We start from the raw sequence: 17,535 nt of genomic DNA on the forward strand, positions 1-17,535 counted from the left end.
CCCGGAGATGGTGTCTCGCTTAATCGCCTAGGGTGGAATGCAGTGGTACGATCTCAGCTCACTGCAGCTTCCGCCTCCCAGGTTCAAGTGATTCTCCTGCCTCAGCCTCCTGAGTACCTGGGATTACAGGCATGCACCATGCCTGGCTAATTTTGTATTTTTAGTAGAGACAGGGTTTCACCATGTTGGCCAGGCTGGTCTCAAACTTCTGACCTCAAGTGATCTGCCCGCCTCGGCCTCCAAAAGTGCTGGGATTACTGGGATTACACGTGGGAGCCACTGTGCCCAGCCTCTCCTCTGTTACCTTCTAGACAGTACGTTGTTTTGCCTCCCTTCTCTCCATACCCCCACCTGCCTTTTTTTGGTCTGTGGTGTAAGGTAAGGGTCAAGTTTCCGGTCCGGTCATTCTGAGCCCTGAGTGTCTGCTGTGTGCCCCAGACAAAGCCGGGTCCTAGGAAGAGACAAGAGATGAAACAGGCAGAGGCGTGACAGTGAGTTTGAGTTTGAAACAGCATGCGTATTCTGCCAGGCTTTGTGTACCTACAGTGCCCTGCCTTCCGCCAGTGTTCATTGTCGCCCAGCGTTCATTGTGCCAGGCATTGTTCTGGTCGTGGAGGATGTGCTGGCGAATGCAGCTCATGGAAGCCCCAGCCCTGGTAGAGCTTTTGTTCCAGTGTGGTGGGAGGAGAATCGGGACTTTAAAAGCAGGTGGCGATAGGTGCTCCAGAGAGCGTTGAGGCAGGGGCTGAAAATAGAGGCAGTCGTGGTGGGAAGGTTTTACAATTCATCAACGGGAAGGTCAGGGAAACCCCGGCTGAGTGAGGATGAGGTGGTGAGAGAGAGAAGCATGTGGCTGTCCAGGGTGAGAGCCTTCCAGGCAGAGGCAGCACAGTCCCTGGTAGGTGCCAAGGTTAGAATAACCCTGGAAGGAAAAACCCAAAGCCACCAGCAGTGGTTCCCCTTTGGAAGGAACAGCGACAGGGAGGCGTCAAGGAGACTGTGTTTTTCAATGCACGCCTTTTATTCGACTTCTGTATATTTCTAATCACGTGCCCATATTACCTCTTCAAAATAGCATCTCAAAGTTAAGAAATGGAACAGTGAGGTGGAATCATCGGATGTAATGGGAAAGCTGGGTTTGGAGGCTGGGGAAACGTTAGCTTTATAAGGAGAATGGATTTGTGTAGTACTTATGCAAATGAAAAGTAATTGTATTAATTAAAACTAAACAGATCCCACTCTGCTGTTTCGCTGGTTGTCCTTGGGCAGGTTTCTTAACCTCTCTGAACACTAGTTTCCTCCTATCAAATCAGGGTTGCAGTACCCACAGGATTATCAGGAAAATGAACAGAGAGAGTGGACGTGTCTCATTTCTGCTTAGCCTGCAGTTGACCTTCCTGAGGACACGTCCCTGCATGACCTGGCTCTCTTCAGGGCAGAGGGAGACTATATCCCTATCATCAGATTCTCCAGGGGCTCAAGACCCCAGGAAGGCCCAGACTCTGCACTCCAGCTCCTCCCGGGGTAGCTGGGTGTGCTCCAGACCCCCAGGCTGAGCGCCATGCAAGACCCTGTGGCCCTTCTGGGTGGTTGGAGGCCCCTCCAGCTCACACTTGCCCAACTGGTGCCCACTCGGCTCAGGCCAGCTGGTCACCCAGCCGCTATGCCCCTCCCGGCCCCGTGTTTCCTTCCCTCTCCTCACATGCTGTGTTAATTTTTCATGGCCTCCATCAGAGGCAGAAGGCAGAGAGCTGTTTTCTGCAGGGAGAGAGCAGGCGCTGGAGGGGGAGGAGGGAGAGAGCTGCGTGCTGATTAAACACTGCAGAGGCCTAAACAAATGATGGCTCCCTCCCCCAGCTGCTCTGGAAGAGAAACAGGGAGCCAGGCCTGAACTGCAGATGGCCCAGGCTGCTGTCTGTCCACCACCTACCTGGGGCTGCTTCCTAGAGCCGAAAGTGAGGCAGAGCCTGCAGGACCTAATTCAGTTCTTACAGCCACTCTGTGAAGCGGTCTGCAAGGCAGAGGGCTGGGGGACACCAGCAAGGGTGTTGCCGAGAGCTGCTGGGCGCGGGGGACAACAGTGTCCTCTCAGAGTAGAGACTTTAACTAGACCACACATGCAAAGCGCCCAGAATAGTGCCTGGTGTGAATCAAGTTCTCCACCCATAGCCACTGTCAAGGTTACCTTGTTAAACCTTTAGGGCACTGAGGTGAGATAGGTTTGCATGCAGGCAAAGAAACGGAGGTGCACACAACCTGCCAGGATCACACAGCTCATAATTAGTGGATAAAGCCAGGGCTCCATGTGCCTGACTCCCTTCCAAGTGTTCTTTCTCCTATCTCATAGGCCAGGGAGAGAGAGTTCAGGGTCAAACCTCCAGAGCTTTGAACGCAAAGGTCAGCGGAGGTCCACAGCAGTATCGGAATGTTTGCCAAGCACATGCTTCTGCTGGCCCTAAGCACTTGCTTATGTCCTGAACCCAGAAAGGAGAAGAATGGTTCCCCCCATCTTGTTCATAGAGTGACCGAGCACCTACATCTTACAGGTACTGAGCTCGTCCCCTGGTCTCGAGCAGTGGTTCTCAAAGTGGAGTCCCCAGGTCCGCAGCATCAGCAGCACCTGAGAACTGGCTAGAAATGCATTCATTGGCCCCACCCCAAACCCAGTGAATCAGAAACCCCACTAGGGGTGGAGCCTGACATCCTTGTCTTTTAACAAGCCTTTCAGATGATTCTAATGCATGGGCAAGATTGAGAACCCCTGGCCTGGAGACCCAGGCTGCAGTGAATCATTCAGCCCTGCTCTGGGACAGCACCATCCAGACATCACCCCAGGTGTGTTGCACTGAGTAACAGGTGCAGCCAGGAAGCAGCAGATGTAAATGGCATTCTTATAAACCATTCTGATTTTCAATGCAACAAGGCAACTGGATATTTAAAGAAACCTCACAGAGAACCATTTCATCAGGTAAAGACTCTTCTACAAAAAGAGAAATTCCCTCTCATTTCCTCCCTCCCCTCAGTGTTCTATAAATTCAGTCCCTATCTCAGGTTGTCTTGAACAGCGTGTGCTTGTACACGACTAAAACCAGTAGCTGGCATGCTAAAGGAGTGACATGTATTCTCCAGAATGTACAGGGACCCCTGCAGCTGGGAAGGAGGGCCCAGAGCGATGAACGGAGGCCAGTCTGGTGTTTGGCCAGCCAGTGGACATCCACCGGGCAATCTGCTGGGCACTTGGACAGGATTAATAGCAACCAGGCATGGGTGATTTCCAGGGCTGTCAAGCCTCCATACTCTGGGTTTCTCAGAAAAGAAATGGAATGCCCGATTTGGAAGTCAAGACATAGAAACATGTAATATGCCAGCCATCAGCTGCTCCTGCTGGATGAATGGATAAGAGGGAAAACCCTACCACGGGTTTTGGATAGAGAACCCACCTGAAGGTTGTCATCTCCCATAGCACGGGGTCAGGAGGCAGCACCTAAGTACAACTGCATGTGCCTGCATAGTGGCGGAGACAGGTGCTTACAACACCTGTCTCCAGAGTGGGCGCAGCTGGCGTGGAGCCTGGCCGTGTGGCTCCGGTCTTTACTGGGTTTAGACCTTAGGAGCACTAGCTCAGAGTTGGAGGAAGGAATCGCCTTCTGCATTTCTTGCATCGGGAACCTGAGAGTCTTCGCAGTTAACCAAGTCAGTGAGGCGCAGGGTAAGCAGGGAGGGGTGGGTGGAGTCAGGGTGCAAATGGTTGGAGGCAAGATGGTGGGGTCTGGTCAGCAGGATCACCCAGCAAAGCACAGCCCACCCCGATTCTACTCCTGCCCCTTGTTACTATGGCATATATCCCCTTATGCTTCAGGTCTGGGAAGCTTTGTGGGTGTTTTCTTTATAAGAAACAGTGATGCCTTAGGATCACCACCTCCCCACGGCTGTCTCTGCACTGGGCTGCCAGGACAGAGTCCCTACTCTGGTTTCATGAGCACAGGCTGGGTGGAATCAAACCACTTGAGGAGTCCTGGGGGTTGTCACCAGTAGGAAAAAACAAGGGCTTGGAATTGGACACGAAGGACCCAGGTCAAATCGAGGGAGTACACAACAAGGCCTCTCGGTGCTCAAACTCATGGTCTCCTGCCATCCATGAAGCCCAGACGGCCATGATGTGTAGACCCCAGGGTCTTTTTGACCCTAGGAAGGGCCCAGCCTCACTCCAACCACTCCTCCTCATGCTGGGTGGGAGAGGATGCAGCTAAAGTGCCTGTACCCAGCTGGGAAGGGTAAGGAGGGGAACCTCCTCAGAAAAGTAAATTATGCAGGGAAGAAATTGATTCCCATAGCCCCTCCTTACCCTTCCAGCTCCTTGAGAGCCAGCAACGGGCAGTGGTGTTTAGCCCTGAGGAAAAACTACATGCAGAATGAAAAGCACACGCTTGGAGTGGCTCCTGCTGGAATGAGAGCTGGAGTGCAAGCTCCTGCTTCCAGGGCGTGGTGGGTGCGGCTTAGTTCTCACCTTGCAGATGCACTGGGAGTGTTGGCCCAGGCCAGCCTGGGGACTGCCTCCTCACCTCCCTGCATGGACTGACCTTTGCCACCTTGCCCCTGGGCTCGCCTCTGTCCTGCCCAGCAGTCCTTGGGGGCAAAATGGAGGTCGAGAGGCTCTTGGCAGTCACGCCTCACCATGGACACCAGTGCATTATTGGATACCTCTTGTCCTCAATCTATTGAAGGGAGGACTGAGGTCCGTTGCTGGGGTCCTGAATGTGGGGACTATAGCCACCCACTCCCCTTGGGGCACCTCTCCCCTCCCCAGCATGCTTGCTTTGCTATTAGTGCTGCCTCATTTCCCACCGAGATGGTCTAGAGCTCCTTCACCCTTGCCCTGCCACCAGCAAATTTTTATCCCTAGGGTAAGATGACGGAGGCCAGCCTTAGTCCTGGCCTGCCACACACTCAGGAATGTGCTGAGGCAGAGTATCTAGTTCTCCAAGATAGGGGCTGTGACCTGTGACCTCCCGGGGGGCTTGTGAGGGTCTGAGAAACGAGGAAGTGTGAGCGAGCCAGCTCCTCGCAGGGGCACAGTACATGGTGATCGCTCCTGTGAGCAGTTCTCAGCTGAAAGTGCACGGCAGGACTAGGGGGGCACTTTGCAGAAGTGTTTATTGGGGTACCTCCGAAAGGGGCATTCCCTTTCTCTGGACAACACCCTCTTGAGCTTGTTTTGGGGTGTCTTTGATGGCACCTGAGTTGGAGATGACAGTGTGAGGTGGTAGGGAATTTCTGGGCTGGGGTTTTAGTGTGGCGTCTGCCCTGGGTCTGTCTGTCCTGGGTCCGTGCTTCCTGCCCAGCCTCCACTGGGTGGGGCATGGCCAAACCGGTTTGGGAAACAGCCCTGACAAACTAGCCCTGGCTGCTCCAAGGTTCCCTGGAGTTCAGTTCCCAGGGTGAGTTCACACGCCTTGAGGCTCCCAGTTCCCAGCTCCTGCCAACCCAGGCAGCCCTTGGGGACAGGGGGCGGGCGTGTGAGGAGTGTTCCTGGAGGAAGGGGCAGGCCGGACGCCCTCTCTCAGGCCAGACTGGACCACAGGACCTGAGACGGCAGGACCTGCCCAGCACAGGGAAGCAGGTAGGGCTGGGTGCGGTGGGCCGTGCTGGGGGCCTGCCTGCACGTCCCGAGCCAGCTGCACCACCGAACTAGCCGGTCCCCGCTATGCGCAGGGCCTGAGCGTGTGTGGGAACCGGGGGTTGGGGTGGCAGACGTGGATAGGGTTACCTGCAGCCCAAGCAGCAGCAGACAACTCCTTTTTTTGCCTTTCTTACCCACAAGTGTTGGTGATGGAGGCTTAGGGAGCAGAACGTGGGAGGGATCTAGGAAAACCAGGAGCAGCTGAAACTCAGTTCAGCTTAGTGCTGAGGCAGCAATACTATCAGTCTGCAGGAGAGTGAGATGTTTTCCCCCAAGGAAAACCTGTCTGATTTAGGTTCCAGGGACCAGCTGTCAGGGCCACCATACTCCACCTCACAACACACCCCAAAACTGATGTTTTCTACAATCAAGGAAAAGGCCTAGCCCCTCAGCAGCCCCAGTGGCTGAGACTGCAGGGTGCTCCCCACCCATCCGCTCTCCTGGGGCCCGGTCACCCTCAGTCCTGCATGCATCACCTGTCTGACCTCAGCAAATCCACTTTCCTCTCTGGAGCCCCTTCCATCTGTAACCCCCACCAGCGGGATGGATAGGCAGTCCACTCCAAGTGTGCAGACACACCGCTCACCCCACAGCTCCTGCCGGATTGAGAAGAGCTGGGAGACTGGCCTGGGCCCTAAGAAACATGACCCTGCTTGGAGGCCAGGGCTGATTTAGGGGACCACAGTCTTCAGAGAGCAGTGCCCATCCCCTGTCTCTTACATGTGGTCCAGAGAGAGGAGGAAGTTGCCCACAGTCACACAGTAGGTTCAAGAAGCTGGGGTTAGCACTAAGTTTTAAGAGTGGGAGGCAGGCGGGAGGTGCAGAGCTGTCTCTTGGGGACATGCCTGCTCTCAGACGTGATGTCACAGAATTATGGGCATGAAAGGGTGGCCTTCCTGTACCAGCAGTGGGCGGGGCCTTTGTCCTGTAGAGTGACTGAATCACCTCTTCTTGGGCCTCGATTTCCCCTTTGTAAAATACAGGTAGTATCATCATGGGCAGGGTCCTAGTTGAGTCTTGGAAGGTTTGAATGAAGCAGGAAGAACCACATGGCTGGGAGAACGGAGAGGTTGTCTGTGTGTTCCCACAGCCCTGTTAGATCCTCATCACCCGCAGCAGGGTGAGCCGGGCCAGAAGGGATGCCCCATCTTACAGAAGCACACACATGGCCCCAAGGCTGCACTGATAGTGCAGTGACCTCGCTAGAGCCAACCCTGGTCTCCTGGGGCCCAGCAGTCACTGCCCCCCAGCCCGAGGACTGCGAGTCTCTGTGGTCATGTGCTTCCTGTGCTGTTTCCTCCTGGGAGGAGATGACCTAAGAGAGCTGGCAGGGAGGGGGGCCCTTTTCCTATTTCTGGGGCACCCAAGCAGTGGTGGGTCTACAGGCAGGAAGTCTGGCCCCAGAGCCCCAGCCTCCAGCCAGGCAGAGTCACAATTCTGTGTCCAGTTTTGTTCTCAGGGCTCATGAGTCAGACCACCCGTTCCTGCTTTGAGCAAAGCAATCAGAGCAGCCATCCCAGCTCCTGCCTGCCTCCCACCTCCTCCTCGACACAGTGGGATGGGGCTAAGGAGGGGCTGGGGCTCTGCCCACTGCCCAGACCTCCCATGTGAAGAGGACAGCTGCAAAGTCCCTCCAGTCCCTGCACATACACGCTCCAGAAGAGGAAGGGGTCTGGCTAGACCTGCCTCCTGGCATTGCTGGGCCTGAGAGTGGAGTCAGAAGCAAGTGGCTGTCGGTGTGGCTCTGCGAGGGCCTAGGGTGTCTGGATGTGAACACAGTTGGATGCTAGGGGAGCACCCAGCTGTGGGGGAGGGGATACTGTCTGCACCAGGGAGCACCCAGTATGAATGAGTGGTGTGAGGCTGGGCATTCCTGAGCATCTGCATGATCATCTTGGAGATGGGTGAGAGAAATTGTATTTGAGCAATTTTATACAGTACTTAGGTGGGGAGATGGGGCAGCCTCTCCATCCCAAGGGAACACGTACACTGCAACAACACTGCTAACGGTTTATTCCCATGTAATGCTTTCTACGTGCCTGAAATTGTATCAACATTCTATGTATACTAACATATTTAATTCTCGTGGTAATTTAGGTGGTTGGTGCTACTTATCCCCATTTTATAGAACGGAAGACGAAAGCACAGAGAGCTAAAGTAACTTACCTAAGACCACACAGCTGCACATGGCTGAGCTCTGGCTCCAGAGCTTGTGGTCTTGGTCACTCTGCCTCCTGGAGGCAGGAGGCTGCTTTCAGTTTCTAGGTGGGACTCTGGTGTGAGATTGGCCATCTCTCCTCTGTGGTGACAAAGCGTGGGTCTTTCCTCACCTTGTGGTTCCTCACACCAGGCCAGTGAGCAGGAGAGGTTCCTCTTAATGTCTATCCATTTTAGAGATGCGATGAGTCCAGGCCTGTGTTGACTCAAACCCCTGTATCTGCTGCACTCTCTCGCCCCTCCTGAGCCCTCACCACCCCTTCTTTTCTGTGCATGGCTACAGAACCCAGGGTCCTATGGATATTCAGGAAACCCCACTGCCTTGAACTCCCAGGGTTCCCGGGTCTGGGTCCCAGAACCCTGTGTTTGGGAGCTGAAGGAGGAGGAGCAGAGAGGGTAGCGGGGCATGGCCTGGGCCCAGGAGCAGGAGGAGCAGCACCCTCTCCAGGGAGGCCCGGGTGAGATGCTGGGAACATCTCACTAACATGAACAGCAGCGCCGGCCCCTGAGCAGAGGACGAGCAAGGCTGTGGCTGGCCCCCACGCTGTAGGTACAGTTGCTGCTGTAAATGGCTTACCTTCTGTTCCCTGCGACTGGGTTGGCTGTGCATATCACAAAACAGGCATCATGTGACTCCCTTGTAGGTTTTATTTGAGGACAGCACCAGTCTCTGGACACATCCCTGATAGGATTCCTTTCAGAGCCCTGTTTCTGAAGCTGGTTCCCTGCCCCCCAGGAATGGGGAGTTGCTGGTGGGTTTAAAGGCCACCGGGCACCAGGTCACAGATACTGCTCTGATTGTCCGCGCCTCAGTGTCTGTCCTTCCCTCTCAGTCTTCTCGGCTTATTGGGTTATTTCTAGCTGTGTTTCATGTCAGTGTTGGCTGCGTAGCATGTGCTAAACATCGTGCTGGGTGCCAGGGTTGTAGAAGTAAAGCCCCCAAATCCCATCGTGGCCCCAGGTGCTCATGCTGTCCCTACAGAGCACCACAGCATCCCCCTGGGTAGCTCAGCCCAAGACTCCTGTCGGCATCCATCAAGTATCCACCGTCTACCTGGCCCTGTGCAGCCTCTGGGGACACAGTTTAAAAAGAGATGATCAGATGCATGGGTGGAAAAAGTCCTCTGACCGCCTTGCAGAGGGCAGGTTGGCGGGAGGCAGGTTTGGAGACCAAGATGAATGATGGGCTGCTGTTGTCATAATTCAGGGGAGCACCGGCAGGGCTGCAGAAGGTGATTGGGTTGGAGCAGTCAAGAAGCAAAGGGAACAGACTGCAGAGATCATCAGGATGTGAGAACCAGCGATGGGACAGGGAGGGGCCCGTCTTCCTGAGGCAGCTCGAGGTCCTCCCTGGGATACCAGCGGATGTGGGAGCAGGAACTTGGGACATGTCAGAGAGGAAAGAGGAGGTGGGCTGAAGGGGCTCAGTGTGGGGGCCTGGCTCTCCTGCCCCTGACTCACCAGGCAAGTCCCTGCAGCTCCCATACCCAGCCTTCCCCACTGAGAGTGGCTCCGCTGTCACTGCTGCTGCCACCTCAGAGGGTCTTGTGTGGCCTTTTGTAAGCTCATGGGAGGGAAACATCTGAAAGTGTATCATTCATACTTTTATTGGAATAACGAACCCCTCCTGCCACATGCCGGGGTTTGGTTTGAGGATGAGAGGGCCCTGCTTCAAGACGCTGCCTCCTCGGCTTCGCAGCATCTTTCTGGGCCGCCGTGTGTGCTGCCCCATCCCTGGGGGTCTCCTGGGTCTCAGAAGCACCCCTCCCAAGCCCCACTCCCCCCACACACACTTCCTCTATTCTCCAGCAGCCCTTTAGCTGCTCAGATGCTCTTTGATACTTAGGCCTTTGTTTCATTTTGCGTGTGGCTTCCCCAGGCTGCCGTGTGTTCGATGACTCTCCTGCCCAGCTGTACATCCAGGCCTCTGTTCCCTCCTCCAGACGGCCTTTCATCCCTCCCAGCTTCCTCCTGCGCCCCACTGCTGCTCTCATCCCTTCCTGACTGCCAGCTCTTACCGGGAGCAAGCATCCCAGCCCTCTCACTGTCCACACCTCCCCCCACCCGGCTCCTCCAAGAGCGCCTCTTTCCCTGTGGCTACCATGGCTGCCCTCTGCTTTCTTGCTCCTTTGCAAGCCAAGTGCAGCCTGATGGGGATGAAGCCTTTCCCAGGTGCCCAGGTGAGCATGCCTGCTCCCCTTGATGCTCCGACACCTGACCCAATCGATGCTAACAAAGGCTAGTCACTTGGCCTGTCTGGACAGTGCGCCCCCACCCTCCTCACCTGGCACCCAGGCGATTCCTGAAGTAGGGCTGCACTCCCTCTGCCTCCTGCCTCCTTGTTTGGTTAGCCAGTCCTGGGCCTCTGTGCTGCTGGGAGCTACAGGTACAGGGGCAAATACAGGGCCCATCATTGCCCCTGGCGAGGGCACGCCTGAGCAAGCCAGGACGAGCTGTCCCCCGCCCTCCATTCAGGCCTGTCTTACCCAACATCTGGTTTTATTTCTTCCCCCTAAAGGACAGACGGTATGGGGGCTGCTGGCTGTAGGGAGTTGCTGGAAAGGTCTTGGGGAAGCAGATGTTGGGAAGTTGGCTCCTCCTCGGTTCCCTCCTCCCTGGTTCCCTCCTGATCCTCAGCCAGTGCTCGTTCACTCTCATTTCTGTTTCAGATGAGTGACCACAGGGTCACTGGCTGGCGCTGGTGCTGCCTTCGCCATAGCATCCTTGGTCGCAGCTGGGGCAGGGCCTTTAGACATATCCACTGGGTCCTGTTTATAGAAGATGCCACTCCTGGTCACACACCCCATTATTTTATATGCCACTAGAAAGGAAGAACACGCCGCCAATCACACCGTGGCACAGCACCACTGTAGGACGCGTGCTTCTTGTCGGTGATCTTGGTTAAGTCGTGGCTGGTGTGGAGTGGGAACCCTGGTGTCCCCGTGGCTTCCTGGAGAAGCTACAATGACTAGCACAGGCAGCAGGAGCATGAGATCAACTGTCCCTTCTGTTGAGTTCAGCTGTGTCTTCTGCTGACGCTTCAGGGCTGCTGCCTCCCTGCGTATGTGGCCGTGACTGTCTAGATCTTGGCTACTAAAAGCCAAGGTCCTAGAGGGGGTCAAGGGGGATGCTGGGCCTGTGTCTTGGGCTGTTCTGGATCCTGGGGAACTGTCCCCACTACCCCCACAAAAGGTGGCCACTATTGAGGGCTGCTGTGGGAGACCCATGGGGTGCCCTAGGGAAAGAAGAAGGAATGCCTTCCCTCCAGGGCCACCAGCGCCTTGCCACCAGCTGAAGCAGAGGCACAGCTGCCTCCAAATGGGGAATTGATTTTTGCTTCCTGTGTCTCAGAGTAGGACACTCGATGTCCTCATTCTACCCCTAGGCAGCTCGGAGGGAGGCCGGGGAATGAGTGTGCTGAGTGAGCACGCAGGCCTGCTCACCTGCTCAGGGCCCCCACCATCTCTATGAACTTCTGGAGCTTCATGCCTGCCCAGGCCCTTGTCTCGCCCTCTGCTCTGTGATCAGAAGCAGAGACACAAGGTCCCAGGACCATCCTGTTGGTCACTTCTCTGCTGACTGAGGCAGTAAGGCCTGCCGTGGTGTAACGAACACATGCAGAGCTTCGGCTGTGTGCCTGCCTCCCCTGTGCTTCATGAAGGTAACGCAGTCCCATCTGTATGGCTGCCCTAGGAGATGAGGAAACTGAGGTACAAGAAGATGAAGTCCCTTGCTCTGGTGTCACACAGTAACAGGGACAACTGGGATCAGGTCTTGTGGGTATGTTTCAGGCTATGCCTCAACAGCTCTCCCAGTGTTATGGGATGCAGAGGTGGGTATAGGGTTTCAGGGGTTGGTGATGGTCCTTGGCCCTCTGCCCGCTCTGCACGCTTTCTGCCTTCTGCTTGGATATCACTGGGATTGGTTGGCAACACTAATTTACATGCCATATCCACTCTATGAAGCAGGCAGCTCCTGTTAATCCCATTGTATAGATGGGAAACTGGAGGAAGCACCCTTAGAGATGAGCTTTGAAGAAGTGCAAGCTCTATAAGGAAAGAGGCATGAAATTGTGAGGTGTCTTTTGGGGCCGGCGCATGGAGAGGTGGGCCCAGAGCTGCTGGGCAGAAGGGGCTTACAAATAAGAGACCACCACCTCTCTGGAAGACTCTTTCTTGCCTGCTACAAGCAGAACACACACAGTGCTGACAAGTACTTTGTGCTAACTGCACGCCAGATGCTTTTAAACACTTTGTAGGTGTTCATGTCATCCAATAGTGTAATAAGGCCGGGCTTAGTGGCTCACGCTTGTAATCTCAGTACTTTAGGAGACCAAGGTGAGCAGATTGCGTGAGGCCAAGGGTTCAGAACCAGCCTGGCCAACATGGCAAAACTGTCTCTTCCAAAATATACACACATAAAAAAATTAGCGGGGCATGGTGGCACACAACTGTAGTCCCAGCTACTCGGGATGCTAAGGCACAAGAATGGCTCGAACGCAGGAGGCAGAGGTTACAGTGAGCCAAGATCGAGATACTCCACTCCAGCCTGGGCAACAGAGCAAGACTGTCTCAAAAAATTAAAAAAAAAAAAACACAATAACCCGCATTAACATTTGGCAGATAAACTGAAGCCCAGAGAGGTGGTGTCATTTGCCCAAGGTCACATAGCTGTTAAGGGAATAATAAGGTTTCGAATCCAGACTTTCAGAGTCCCTTGCCCTGAACCACAGGGTGGCAGCTGCCTGCTGAGGTCAGGAGAGATGGGCGCCGAGGCTTCCTTCCAGCCTGCGGAGCTTTGCATGTCATCTTAAGTGGTTTGGACTCAGTGGTGGGGGCCATGTGAGGGTTCAGCGGGGATGACGGCCTCACCTGTTTCACTGCAATACCACCAGCACACAGTAGGTGCTCGGCAGCCATTTGTTGAATGAAGGTTGGGTGAGTGATAGAACACCTTGATACTGAAGGTGAGAATGGATCGAGGTGAGGGAGTCTGGTCACAAGGATGCAGTTTGGAGAGATGGGGGAGCCCAGTGGGTTCACTTTAGACGGATGGGGTGGTGCATGCTTGCACGTTTTTCGCTGAGACACTTGAGGAGTGCTTGGAAATCTTGATTAAGGCTCAGCATTGGCAGTTGGGGTCTGGAACGATTCCCTGGTACTGTCTCAGCCCCAGCTGTGGTCACCACGAGGTGAGCTAGAAGGCCCCAAGGTCCTTGGCACCAGCCCCTGGGCAGGCTGGAGAGGATGACAGGGGATGGGGGCTTGGTGAGGAGCCTGAGAGCCCAGTTTCTGGGGTACCTGCACCCAGCTCAGCACCTGCTTATTAAGAACCTGCTGCCTTGAGTGATGGCAGGGAGGGGATTTGTTTAGTGGTCAGAAGTGGTGCATTTCCAGGCGGTTGTGCCTCTGTTTCTCCTCCCCCAACGAAGGCAGTTCCCCATCAGAGATCTTGTTGGAGGAAAGGGGCAGTGGGTACTGCCATAACCACACTGTCAGCTCCAGGAGGGGTTGGTCCCATGGGCCTCCTGTAGCCAGCTCCACAGGCCCCCTCCTGACCCGACCCCCTTTCTGTGGCTGAACTTCTGCTCCCAATAGCCCCTCCCACTTCTTCGTTTCTTTTCTTTTTTCTTTCTTTCTTTTTTTGGGGGAATGGAGTCTCTCTCTGTTGCCCAGGCTGGAGGGCAGTGGCACAATCTCAGATCACTGCAGCCTCCACCTCCCGAGTTCGAGCAATTCTTGTGCCTCAGCTTCCTGAGTAGCTGAGATTACAGGTGCCGGCTACCACGGCTGGCAAATTTTTGTATTTTTAGTAGAGACAGCGTTTCACTATGTTAGCCAGGTTAGTCTCGGACTCCTGACCTCAAGTGATCTGCCTGCCTCAGCCTCCCAATGTGCTGTGATTACAGCTGTGAGCCATCATGCCCAGCCCCCTGCTTCTTGGTTTCTAACAGGCAGAAGGCCTCCCCATGTTGACACCCCAGATTGGAAGGGGCCCAGAAAGTTTGCACAGTGGAACTACAATTCCTCTCCACACCCCTTGGCAGGCTTTGGAGTATCTCACTGCCAATTGCTTAGCCCCTTGGAGGGTGGCCGTGGGTCTAATGGCATTCATCGACAGCTGTGCAAGTGATGTGTACATGGGGCTCCGGCCGTGGGAGCACCAGGCAGGAGGCCAGCCGCTGCCTGTCTGCGGGAGAGAGGCAGTCACATGTACTGGCCAAGGCTGTCCTGGGCCCAAGCATGCTGTACTTTATAAATGAGGAAAGGGACATTGAGTTCCAGCTGCTGTTTTAATTTGAAAGTTGGAGCCCTCTGTGTGAAAAGGGGACTTTGGGGCCAGCCCTCTTACCACCGGTAAGTGGGGCCCACAGGACAAAGGGACAGGCTGGCCATGTTGGTTGCCCAGGCAGAAGGCACTCCTGACCTTCCCTGCAGCAGAGAGGGGCTCAGGTCAGGACTGAAACTGCCCTCCCATTGCCTGGTATGCTCTGTGCATGCCACACCAGGTCCTCCCGTCTCTCCCGCTCACCCGGGGACTATTTGTGCTGTCCTAGCAAGTGCACAGACCAAAGGCATGCAGGTCAGAGAGGCAGGCAGGCCAGACCCGCCTAATCAGAGCAGACAGGGTTCCCGGTACAGAATGTGTGAGTGATGGCCAAGATCCAGGCGCATCCAGACACCCGCCCAGCTGGTGTCACTCTCTGTCCTTGCGTAATCCCCTGCCTGCCTCTGTCTGTTCCTGCTGGCCCTCCTGGTTCTCTGACAGTGCCCAGACTCCCTTTTTGGCTGCAAATTCCCGTGTGTTGCCACGTTTACCTCAGAACAACTTGTGTTGGTTTGCACTACGAGGAGAACACACACAAGGTCCACCGCCCCGCATAGGGCTGCCAGCATGGCCTCTGTGCTCACCAGCCTCAGGGGTGAGGGGTCGTGCCTCCCCATCCTTTCACCACCTCTTGGTTGTAGGAGCATGGCCTTTATGGCTGTCTGATCCACATATCATGCCTGTTTGTGGCATGCCAGACTGTACAGCCAGGCCCTGCCGCGCAGCCAGCCTGCCTTTATTCCCTTTATGGAAACCACTTCTCTAGGGGCAGGAGGACAAGGGCTGTCCTTGGCCGAGCAGGGGGTGGCCCGTGACATTGGAGGAAAGCCCTGATTCCCCTGTGGTGCCTCCGCCCCCTGCATGGTGGGCCGGCCCCCAGGAGGAGCGAGGGTTGGGAGTGGTGGGGTGGGCAGCAGGCGGCACCATCTGCGGCCGTCCTTTGTGCTGGCAGTGGAGCGATCCCTCCATCGCTGCAATCCAGCAGGCCTCGTGCTTGGAGTGCAAATGAGTTTCCAGATGCCCAGTGCCCCCGCACAAGAGGCGGTACCTAGGGGCCTGGGAGAAGGATGGAGTGGGCTGGAGGCTGGTTTTTGTCTGTCCTGGCCTCCCTGAATAGGCTGCCTCTCCAGCTACAGCAGATGTGTGCTGGACGCCCCCACAGGGGTATTTGCCAGTTTCTGGGCAGATGTACATGCCAGGGGAGAGTGCCTCTTCTCTGATACTGTCCTCCCTTTGAGGGTGGCAACAAGGTGACCCCACAGAGAGGCAGAATACATCTTTTAAGACTTAGCTCATCTACTGGGCCCCCTCCTGGAGGGAGACGCAGGAGCCCCCTTGGGGACCATAGCCCCTGTTTGCCTCCTTGGTTGGGCATCTTTGTGCACCACACAAGCTGAGCAAATGGAGCAAGTGGCCCTGGCGTCTTCTTGGGGCCTTGGGCTGACAGAACCCTGTCTGGGCGGCTTGGGGTGGCAATCTGCCCAGCCCCTTCCTGTCATCGTGCATATGGGTGTCTTCTACCACTGCCAGCTGAACGTGGTGACACAGAAGACGCCTCAGGGGTTCCTTATTGACTCAGAGGGGCTGGAGGGCCATGAACACCTAGGATTTTGCCTTCTGAAGGCTTTCATCTCCTCCCCACCTTCTGGTCCTGCCTCGGGCTCTACCACCAGGGCATGGGGCCAAGGGCAGGAGCACCGTCTCTGTTCCTGCCGACTCTGGCTGTGGCTACTGTGAGCAGCTTTGTCTGCCCAGGCCCCGTCTGCTCATCTGTAGAATGAGGATAATAATAGCTAATGATGTCCTGGATGGTCGAGAAAAAAGGGTGCAGAGGCACATTTTGCAGCATCCAGATGGGAGCCCCTTGAAATGCAGAGTCGGCTTTGCACCCAGCCGCATGCTGAGCAGTTGTGATTCAAAAGATGCCTGGCCACTCTTGCCCATTGACTGCTTCCAGAATGCCTAGATCACTCAGCAGGAGTAGGGCCTCAGCTGAGGTGTGGCCACCCTTTATCCAGCAGTCCCACAGACCCAGCAGTTCCCCATCTGCCCCTCCCTGCAGCCTGGGAGGAAGCCAGGGCACGAGTCGTTACTCCTTTTTACCTCTAGGCAAACTGAGGATCAGAGAGTGTCTGTGGGCTTCTGGAGTCCAACAGCAAGATGGTGACGGAGCGCAGCCTTCCAGTTTCCCCAGCCCCCAGCTTCGTCGTGTACTTCACGAGGACAGGCCAGCTAAGACACGCTGGCCAGAGTCCAAGCTGAGACACGCTGGCCTAGGGGGCGCTTTTGGCTCCTGTGGCCACATAGGGACAGTGAACAATGAAAGAAAATGGCAGTTTTCCCAGCCCCCAGTTCACATGGAGCTCTCTCAGCCTGGACATGCACGGCTGCTCCAGGCTCCTGCCTCGGGCACCCCTGCTATCTCCTGCTTGGCCCCTCAACACCCCAGCCATCCTCTGCTCTGGACACCCTTTGTCTCCCCATGCATTTGTGCCCAGCAGAGCAGGGACCAATTGTGGGTATGACCAGGAAGTGTGTGCTAGGGGGCAGTTTCTGGGCGGGAGTTTCAGGAGCAGCCCTGCAGACACTCCTGGGTTATCAACAGATTCTAAGGCGGCTACAGATTTTGTTCAAACCTTGTGATTTTTGAGCCTACCCATGGGGAGAAACCACGATTCGCCTCTGATCAAAGTGCGAGGGGGTGGGCTTCCCTGAGAGATCTGGGGTGGCGGGCAGCTGCTGAGCTTGCCCTGACTCACGGTCTGTGCCAGGCCCCCTCACCCCTCCGGTTTCCCCTTGGCACCATCTCTGCCACCCCTCCCATCATCCTGACTCTCCCCCTCTTTGCTGCCTCCGACCAGTACTTCCCGCATGCAGCCATTACGACAGGCCCTCCTCTGACCTGCTGTTAATGCAAGGGTGTCAGTCCCATTTTACAGTTGAGAACACTGAGGCCTCCCAAGAAGGCTGAGTGAGTCTTCTGCTGTCGCACGAATCTGGGAGCAAAGCCAGCATGGATAGCACCCAGTCTGGGAAGGGCGGGGAGGGATCTTGGTGTGGCAAGGTGTGATGAACAAGCACCCACTGACCGTGCTGTCTTTCCTGCAGCCCTGCTGTCCTCCTGGTGCGAAGAGCTAGGCCGCCTGCTGCTGCTCCGACATCAGAAGAGCCGCCAGAGTGACCCCCCTGGGAAACTCCCCATGCAGCCCCCCCTCAGCTCCATGAGCTCCATGAAACCCACTCTGTCGCACAGGTAAGTGGGTGGGTGCCATGGGGGCAGGCACTGAGCAGACAGCCTTGGGTCTCTGATC

General features: G+C 55.7%; 1 protein-coding gene across 8 annotated transcripts in view; it reads left to right on the plus strand.

Moving 5' to 3' along the window:
* The window catches only part of ZMIZ1 (zinc finger MIZ-type containing 1), a 244,232-nt gene that overhangs the window by 190,492 nt on the left and 36,205 nt on the right, over window positions 1–17,535 (plus strand). For all 8 annotated transcript variants that reach the window (XM_037727408.1, XM_017496874.2, XM_017496866.2 and 5 more), the window contains one exon: window positions 17,333–17,477. In XM_037727408.1, the coding sequence (XP_037583336.1) occupies window positions 17,333–17,477 (145 nt within the window). The remainder of the gene's footprint in view (window positions 1–17,332; window positions 17,478–17,535) is intronic.

The sequence above is a fragment of the Cebus imitator genome, unplaced genomic scaffold (assembly GCF_001604975.1).
Source record: "Cebus imitator isolate Cc_AM_T3 unplaced genomic scaffold, Cebus_imitator-1.0 Scaffold11, whole genome shotgun sequence".
Classification (NCBI taxonomy): Eukaryota; Metazoa; Chordata; class Mammalia; order Primates; family Cebidae; genus Cebus; species Cebus imitator.